General features: G+C 38.9%; 1 protein-coding gene across 1 annotated transcript; it reads right to left on the bottom strand.

Moving 5' to 3' along the window:
• Positions 1–7601: 7601 nt before the first annotated feature.
• LOC100481455 (olfactory receptor 8S1-like) lies at positions 7602–8537 on the bottom strand. Its single transcript, XM_002927215.3, has one exon. It carries the CDS (start codon positions 8535–8537, stop codon positions 7602–7604), a length of 936 nt encoding a protein of 311 aa, XP_002927261.1.
• Between the last annotated feature and the right edge of the window lie 1704 nt (positions 8538–10241).

Below are 10241 nucleotides of genomic sequence, written 5' to 3' on the forward strand. Positions count from 1 at the left end.
TTGTGGAGGTTATTTCCTTGGAATAAAATAGAAAGGGGGTGATATCACCTATGATTGTTCCCATTTTTTAGGGAATCATTATGTCTTATATATCCCTCCCACCCTGCTTAGTCTGACCTTGTGCTCAGGTATTTCAAAGCTGCCCTCACTGTATCTCAGGAAGAGTTTTTATCCCTTCTTGTCCAGTCTTCATGTAATTTAGAGAATTCTATTCCTGTTTCACAGGAATTTACTTGATAAATAATATTGCTGGCTCATTTACACATTAGCATTACTCACTTTTCACTGCATGCTCCAAAGTTCAGAAATTCTTACAATCATGTTTCAAAAACTGTTATATGACATATCTACAGCAAATATTCTAAACCTTTTTTCCTCTTTTCATTCTTCTTGTTCAAAATATTCCAAGTCTTCTTACTTCCTAAACAGCACATTAAACTTTAATAGCATTTTTTTTATACAGAGTATACCAAAAAATCCTATTTGTTCTCACAGCAATTCTTGGAGTATTTCATGCATGGAAATTTTCTCCATTTTACCCCAGAGGAAGGTGATATTGAGCCCTGTTGAGAACCAGTAGAAGAGCCAGGAAATAAATTCCCTAGTTTTCTCCTAACTCTCATCCCAGTGTCTAGGCCTAAGTCCAGGAATGAAGACCACTTTTCCTCCCTTGACATTCAGATTTTCTCCTCATTTGTCCTTAACCTTTATTTTAGCTTTTTTGGCCACTTTTGATACTAGAAAGGCTTATGTATTTTTGTGTCTTTGATTACATTGTTCTCCTTTCAGATGTTCTCCTTTTTTATTCCACTGACCTGCATTTTCAACTGCCTTCCAGCCTCCCCTCAAATCCTGCTATTTCCTTGTCAAGTGTTCTTAAAAACCTGATTATATTAATAAGTCTATCACCCCAAGCTGAAGCTCATCTTAGACCCAAGTCTAGGTTACCTGTATGCCTGGGGCAAACAGTGTAATGTCTTCCTTGGCGTGACTTTAACTAGATCCAGTGGTGGTGAAGTGTAAACAGCTGAAGGATTTACTTTTGAGGATCTTGCATGGATAAAATTGTAAACACTGTTGAAAGCAAACATTTTACTTGGAATCTACTCAATTGAAGTGAAAAGGTAGGTTTGTTTTATGCTTTTCAAAGATTTGGAGAGCACCGAGGATTTGTGCATAGGTCTATCCTGAAAATAGTTTCCAGTTTTCTACTTTTACTCATAAGGTGGTGCCTGACCACAGTATCTTTGGGAAGTCCAGGGTCTCATCTAAGAAGACTAGCATTTTTGCAAAACTACTTTTCATTAGTGTGCTAACATCCATATTTTGTATGGATGAAGGCAGGAGCTATTTCTATCATATGATCTTGGGGTCTCACCCGCCTCACCATCCTAAACAGCAACTCAAACTGAGTCCAGGGATTTCTTTAATGACCAAGGACAAAGTCTTCCTTTCAATTCTAGATTACATTCCAAGCATGAAAATAAATCAAATTTAAACAGGAAAATGAATATCAACTTTTACTTACTATTTAGAATGAGAGACATTTCTAGCTTTATTTCATACTGACGCAAGAGAGACTGATGTCAGATTTACACGTGGGTGAGAACAAAAGACTAAAATTAAACAAGAAGTAGTTGAAAGGGTAAAATATGTAAATAAGAGGATTTCTAAAGTGTTCTAGACAAGGCTTGCCCACACTGGTTTTTGGATATATTAAGAATAAGTGAATGAAGGGTGTGTTTGGAAGGTCAGTTTCCAAATGGCTTGAGGCTTCCTGGGGCTGGGTGCCATGTTTCCACCTTATGTGTATGAGGAGGAATTTGAAAGAGGAGAAGGATATCAGTACTGGAAGCAGGAGGGAACCAAAGGTCAATGTAACCCACTTGAAACTGTTCTCATAGCTGTCCTCTCCAGTATCTCTCACACTATTCACATTGTCACAGTGGTGACTAGATTGGAAGGTTGTTCTAGTAATTGAAAAAAAAAATACAAATAGAAGGTCTGTGCAAGCAGGGGAATAAGTAGCTTCAACAAGTCAACATCTATTTCTGATATTCTCATTTCATTCCAGGGGTCAGCTTTCTGTAGTCTTTTGGGATCCTGGCGCATAAGAGGATTTATGTCTAGGCTGTGAGATGTCCCTGTCACAGTGTTATGAGGGAGGGAAGACAGATCTTTCTGATATCTTCTCCAAGGCAGCTGGGATAAATGAACATTTTCAGGAACAGAGACATCAGGGTCCGATCTAGGGAAGGAGGTAGCCTAGGAAGGGGGGGTATGTTTCCACCACAAACTTAGGAAAGAAGAATGGGTTGAACAGGAGTGTCAAGATCTAGCAGTAGTGGGATGTATGAGAAAGTTCTGGGGGATGGGGTCAAGGTGGAGCATGGTAAGCAAAATTAAAACACACATAGAACTTTCTAGGAAGAAAGCGTGGAGGGATATCAGATATGTTGAAGGATATTACCATGCTCCTGGCTTTTCCTGGAGAAAGCAGCTCCTGTGCATCCTGGCTTTCCCATCGAGACAAACACATCATAGGTAAAGTCTCCCCATAAGAGAACCTATGTCTGACTCTTGACAGAACAGATAGCTTTATGTTCTTGCTGTCAGTGGGTATTAGGCATTAGAATAGTTCAAACTTTATAAACACTGAGGATGCCAGAACAGCAAGATTATTTCCTGAATACCTTAACCTACAGTGGTGTCATTCTGCAAGCAGGCCACTATATGGAAGGACAAGAACAATATCACTGAAGAAGCTCATATTTCCAACTGGCATATGCTTCATTAAAACTTCCTCACCTGATCTCAGATCTAGTAACTGGCCACCTCTTCATTTATTTCCTCTGTGATTCTGAACTTTATCTTAAGAATACTACTTAAAGAAAGAACCGTCTAACACAACCAATCAGAGGCCATGCGTGCTTATGTAGCCATGGGCTGGGTTTGGCGCCCAGGGGAAGCTGGGCCAATGCCTTGTATTCTCTGAAGTCTGGTCTGAAACCAAGGTCTGGACTCACTAATTAACACAGTTTGCAGTTAACTAGAAAGGTAAACAATAAGAGGCACAGGGGAGTATTTGAAATTCCTGAACTGAAGCAATTATTTAAAGCCTAAAAGAGAATTTTATTAGGTTGGTTGGGACTGGAGAAGGAAGAATAAGAAAAGGATTTTTAAATCAATCTCTCTCCCTTCATATATATATTTTTTCTAATATTTGTTGAGGATTTTTGCATCTATGTAATTTTCTTTTCTTGTAGGGTCTTTGTCTGGTTTTGGAATCATAATGCTGGCCTTATAGAATGAATTTGGAAGTGTTCCCTCCTCTTGTATTTTTTGGGAAGAATTTGAAAAGAATTGTCATTAATTCCTTAAATGTTTGGTAGAATTCACTATTAAGCCATCTGGTATTGGACTTTTTTGTTGACTAGTTTTTTTGTGTCCAGCTTAAACATTTGGAATTTAAGCAACATATCTTATTTAGTTGAGATATAATTGACATGTAACATTTTTTCAGGTGTACAGCATAATGATTCAATATTTGTATATATTATGAAATGATCACCACAATAAGTGTAGTTAACATCTCACTATACATAGCTACAAAAAATGTTTCTCCTTGAGAACTTTTAAAATCTATTCTCTGTAACTTTGGAATATACAATACGGTATTCTTAATTATAGTCACCAGGCTGTACATTACATCCCCAAGACTTTATTTTATAACTGGAAGTTTGTACTATTTGACCACCTTCACACATTTTGCCCACTGTCTACCCCTGGCCTCTGGCAACCACAATCTGCTCTCTATATCTATGAGGGGTTTTTTTAATAGATATATATTTGACATATAACATTGTGTAAGTTTAGGGTGTACAATATATTAATTTGATACATTTATATAATATGATTACCATCATAGTGATAATTTGCACCTCTGACATGTTACATAATTTCTTTTTAGTGGTTGGAATAATTAGGTCCAAGTGTCTAAGCTAGTTTGATGATTATAGTACCATATTGTTTATATTCACTGTACTGTGCATTAGGTCTCTAGGATTTATTTACTACCTGTTGCAAGGTTGTATCTTTAATTTCTTTTTTTTTTTAAGTAGGCTCCATGCCCAACATGGGGCTTAAACTCATGACCCTAAGATCAAGAGTCACATGCTCTATCAACTGAGCCAGCCAGGCACCCCACAATGTTGTATCTTTAAACAACATCTGTCCTATTTCCTCACCTCCCATCTTTTGGTAACCATCACTTACTCTCTTTTTTCACGGGTGTGGCTTTTTTAGATTCCATATGTAAGTGATACCATACAGTACTTACCTTTCTCTGTCTCACTTATCTCACTTAACGTAAAGTGCTCAAGATGCATTTGTGTTGTTACAAATGGCAGGATATATTTCTTTCTTATGGCTGAATAATATTCCATTGTATACATACCACCACATCTTCCTTATCCATTTATTTCTTGGAGGGCACTTAGATTGTTCCCGTATCTTAGCTATTGTGAATAATGCTGCAATAAACACAGGATTGCATATATCTCTTTGATATGCTATTTTCATTTCCTTTAGGTATATACCAGGAAGTGGAATTAGATTATATGGTAGATTCATTCTCAATTTTTTTGAGGCCCTTGTATTGTTTTCCATAGTGGCTGACCCAGTTTATATTCCCAGAACATAAATACCCTACATTTGGTAATAGCTATCAATAATGGCATCAGACACCATTTTCAAGGCTTAGTAGGAGATAACAGAACTTATGATGCTACCACTAGTTATCACCAACCCTCTCCTTCCCTGGCTTTTACACAAAGTTTGGGATTGGAACAAATTGGGAAGGGTATTCATTTCATTGGCCTTACTGGGAATTTAGTGTTTGTGGTGAGAAGTCATTTCCTTCTTTTCTCATGGGGGAAGGAAGGATTGCTTTTATTTTGTAGAATCCAAATGAATGGGGTCCTAAGAGAAGAGCTCACAAAAACAGAAAATGCCTGCAAGCAGAATAGATTGAGATCTCATTCCTCTGTTAGACATCTGATTCAGCAGTAGACTTGTTGATCTTTCCTCTGTGCCTCTCTGGGCCATAGAGAGAAGAATTGGGAAAGCTGACAGATGGGGTTGGGGTGGGGTGAGTGTGAAGGGTGTGGGGGGTGTGGAAATACAGCAGCCAGCCTACCCACTGTTTGGTATGGCATGGATGATGTGTGAATTTCCTTGGTGGGGGACAGGTGGGGAGTCAATTGGTCATCTTGGTAGACAGCTGACTTTGGACTCGAATTGTCACATCCAAGGTGGTTTTTAGGGGAGGATCCCTCAATAGAAACAGGCAGCGAAGTGTGTCTGTTATAGGAGAAAAGGCAGGAGAGAGGAAAGTGTATAAGAGTCAAGTCTTCTGAGTCAGGGAACTGTACACTGAGGGGATCAGTGGGATCTTACGAAGAACTCCCATGTTCCTCCACCAGAGCCAGTTTGTACAATGGCTGTCCTGAGGTCATTTTTTTGGTCAGTCATTGCTAACTAGAAAACAAGTGACAATCAACAGTGAGAAAATAACAACAGGGCAAATTACAGGAAGTCATTTGTTTTGTTCCCTCTGGTTTTTTTTTTTTTTTTTTTTTTCCCCCCGGTTGGGGGANAGAGGGGATGGGTCTGGGCCAGATTAGGCCTCTTCGGAACAGTGAGATCCTAGCTCAAACCTGCAATTAGGGAAGGAGGAGGAGTGAGACATCAATGAAATATGTCTTAAATTAGAATATACATCTATTAAACGAGTGATCTAGATCATTAAGGATCTGCTGATATGTCTTTAAATGTAAGGACATGGAGATTATACAGCCCAGTTGAATTAAGCAACTGGAAAAAAATCAGTTTCATGTGTATTTGTCATGGAGTTTGGACTGTTCGAACAACAGATTACATTAAAATCTTTATGTACAAGGAGCATTAGAAGAGAATGTACCTAAATATGGCTAATGGAATTTTTTTTATAATTACCATCTTTTCTTTAACATATCTGCTTTCTTACTATAACTTACAAATTGGAAATACAGATGTGTTATTAATTAGTGCATGATTCAGTACCTGACATGTTTTATGATAACATATGTTTATGAAAAAATAAAGTAAAATGGAAAGACAGTGTATTAACCTATTAATCAAAATGATGCAGGGTCATCTGGTGCAGGTCCAGAAAGAATTCTTGAGAAATTGTATGGTGCAACTTAGTTTATTTAAGTAGCACTGGGACAGGACCCATGGACAGAAAGAGCTGCACTTTTGCTGTGTGAGGCTAGTGGTTGTCTGCTTAGTAATCAAAGGGAAGACAGCCTGCAGGGAGTATCAGAATACAAAAGTTTCTTCAAACTACTCAAAACTACTTTTGCAACATTCTTCTGGTGATTATCATCAGTTCAATATTAACTATTAGTGAAATATACAGGCAGTCATGAGACCCTTAAAGAATGTAGCAATCAGCACATGTTTGATCCTTATTGAAACTATGCAGGCTGTAAGTCAGCCTTCCCAGCTAAAGATAAACATTTTTCTGTTTCTATCCCTCATCAATAACATGTATTATTAGGGATCTCATTATTGTTAGACAGAAAATAGCATTGAACAAGTGTAAGTAACCACATTTTAAAACAATCTATTTTGAGGAAAATAATAAATAGTATAGAAAAATTTCTCAGAAGATACAAATTTGGTGTATTATATAACACATACTACATATTTCATAAACTTGTGCTAGAATACATGAAAAGGAAATTACTCCAAAACAATTGATGGGTATTAAAGAGGGCACGTGTGGTGATGAGCACTGGGTGTTATACACAACTAATGAATCGTTGAACACTACATAAAAAATTAATGATGTACTGTATGTGGGCTAATTGAACATAATAAAAAAACAAAAAAACAATTGACTAAAAACCCTTGCATTCCCCAAGTGGGCTAAATGGAAAAATCAAAGCTTGAAGGAGGTGAATTTTTGCAGAGGGCTACATTTCCCTGTCTTACCCTAGAAGTGTTATTTTCCCTCATGTTCCAACTCCCAAGTAAGAGAACAAAAAGTTCTTGGTATCACCCTAATCATTGACTTGCTGATTATGCTGTCCTGAATTTGAGTACTTTTGTCTATCTGCAAGGGCTTCCCATCAAAGCTCAAATGCCTGCACAACCCCAAATCTATAACTTCTCTTTCCCTGAAATTCAACAGTTTTTGGTGAAATCTTCTGGTTTTCGTGCCTTTCTGTACATTTAACCCTAAAAAATAATCCAATACACACACATTGTTTTACTCAATATCAGTGAAACAATAGAGGAATAAATTATGATTAAATAAAACTTTTAATCAAGAGGACTACATATTCCATTGATCTGCCTTTGAGTAGGATTTAATCTGAACCACCCTCTCCTACCCTGACCCCATCCTCAAGCTATCTTTGTGCCTCTTTCTTAAGCTCTTCTCTGGTATCTTCTAGCATCTAAAACAGTTGGCTATTAGGAAGATTGCAGTATCAACTCAACGGATATCCTGAAGCCTGTAGTTCTTTCCTAATTGATCATCTCTTTGTAGCTTCCTACCTGTGCCATTGCAAACATTTTCCCAAGGTTCTTCTCAGAGCTGCCTTTACTTCTTTGTTTTTCAGGCTGTAGATAAGGGGATTTACTAAGGGAGTAACCACACCATACTGTATGGAGAAGATCAGCTCCTGAGGTGAGCCTGAGGTTGGCATGAGATGACGGAGGAAAGCTGAGCCATAGAAGAAGCTCACTGCAGTGATGTGGGAGGAGCAGGTGGAGAAGGCCTTGCTTCTGCCCGAGGTGGAGCTGATGCTCAGGATGGTGGAGACAATGCGCACATAGGAGAAGAAGATCAGGAAGAATGTACCAAAGCCATGCAGGAGTGTGGAACAGACCAAGACAGTGAGGTTGGTAGAGACATCAGAGCAGGACAAAGGGAAGAGGGAGGGCAGCTCACAGCTGTAGTGATGAATGGTTTTGGCCTCACAGAAATCCAATTTCATTATCAGGGGAATGTTAATGAGTGCATCTAGAAACCCCAGGCTCCATGAACCCCACACAAGCTGCATATACAGCTGATTATTCATTACTTGACCATAGAGAAGTGGGTGACAGATAGCAGCATAACGGTCATAGGCCATTGCTGACAGTAGGCCGACTTCTGTTCCTCCAAAGTCAAACAGAAAGAAGGCTTGAATCAGGCATCCCTCTATTGAAATGATTTTCCTTTTAGACAGGAGGTTCTCCAGTAGCTTGGGCACAGTAACTGAAGAAAAACAAAGATCCAGGAAGGAGAGATGACTCAGGAAGAAGTACATGGGTGTGTGGAGGTGGGAATCAGCTCTGATCACCAGTAGCATCATCAGGTTTCCCATCAGGGTCAGGAGGTAAATCCCCAGGAAGAGCACAAAGAGCAATACCTGGACTTTGGGGTCAGCAGGCAGCCCAAGGAGGATGAACTCAGTGATGATGCTATGGTTTCCACAGGCCATCTAGAGAGCATGTGTCCTAGAAATAAATATAGGATGGATTTGAAACTTCTCTTGATTACACTCAATTACAGAGTTAGGGACTCTTTTTTATGTACACGCTCCTAATTATTTAGGTTTCACATATACCTTTATTAACTATGTAGAATCCCTTCTTCCCCATCTAGTATTTGGTCTCAAACTCACTGTGGTATTTCATATAGCTGTTATCCTGCTTTAAAGACTGCTGAGGAAATTTGTGAATTTGTTCAGACCTAGTGCACAACAATTTATTCTGTGTCCTTCAACTGGACACTGCTTTGTCAGCAGTGTTCTGGGTGTGTTTTACACATTGTAGCAGAGTTGTAGGGGTCTATTTCAGCATTTGTCTTCTCTTCTCCATTTTCCAACTTGTTCTTGCCCCATTTCAAAACCCTCCTAAGATTCAAATTGCTTAATAGTATCATTTTGTCTTTCTTTAGTTTTTATCATTGATACCACACATTAACATATATTTTGACCCTTGGGGACAAGATTAAAAGATGGTTGTGTGTGTGTGTGTGTGTGTGTGTGTGTGTGTGTGTGTGAATGTTGCATGTGGGGCGAAAGAATAAGGGAAGAAGGTATTGCTGACTCCTTTTTGCATTTTAAAAAATGAGTATCATAAATTATGTAACTCATCCAATGCTATGACTTGTATACATAGACTTTACAGGACCCTGAGACACCAGGTCTTTCTTCCATACAGTGACTTCCATTTAAGGCCTGCCTTCAGATCCTCCAACATACGTGGCATTTAGACAACGTTACAGTTGGTCTCAACTCTTTTGGTCTCAGTGCTGTGGACAGATAGGTATACTTGCTCCTGAGCACCCCACAGGAATGGCTTTCTCTCTGTTTTTACTTGAGCATCTGCTCTATTTGAAATGCCCTGCCTTTAAGGTAATTAACCAAAATGTTATTTATCATTTTACCCCATCTTAATTTTGACCTTTTATTGAGATCGTTGGTGATCATTTGCTTCTCTGAACTCCCATAGTCCATAATGATAATAAAAACTAGCTATTTTTTTTTATCCAAGGCCTAATATGTCTTTGGCACTCCTAAAAATTTGACATTTTCTTATTTAATTTCACAAGACATTCTGGGTAGATCATTCTATTCTAATTTTTCAAATCTAGAATTTTGCCTTCCCAGAGTGAATGAGTGGCTACATCAGGATTTCACCTGCATTTTCATAATTGCTTCTCATCTGGCACCTCTGCCTCCCCTTTTCCTTTTTTTTTTCTTTTTTTTTCTTTTTGAAGATTTTATTTATTTATTTGACAGAAAGAGCACAAGCAGACAGAGTGGCAGGCAGAAGGAGAAGGAGAGGGAGAAGCAGGCTCCCTGCTAAGCAATCTGCCTCCCCCTTTTTTTTTTTTAAGATTTTATTTATTTATTTATTGGACAGAGAGACAGCCAGCGAGAGAGGGAACACAAGCAGGGGGAGTGGGAGAGGAAGAAGCAGGCTCATAGCGGAGGAGCCTGTTGTGGGGCTCGATCCCAGAACACCGGGATCATGCCCTGAGCCGAAGGCAGACGCTTAACAACTGCGCCACCCAGGCGCCCCTTCCTCCCCTTTTCTTATGTATTTTGCAAGGATGTTAGCTCTCCTCCTGTGGCAGCCATGGATGTGCTCCACCTGGGTCTGCCTTAAAGAAAGAAACTAACATTCAGCAGTGAAAG

This window comes from Ailuropoda melanoleuca, unplaced genomic scaffold (assembly GCF_002007445.2).
Source record: "Ailuropoda melanoleuca isolate Jingjing unplaced genomic scaffold, ASM200744v2 unplaced-scaffold4944, whole genome shotgun sequence".
NCBI classification, from domain to species: Eukaryota; Metazoa; Chordata; class Mammalia; order Carnivora; family Ursidae; genus Ailuropoda; species Ailuropoda melanoleuca.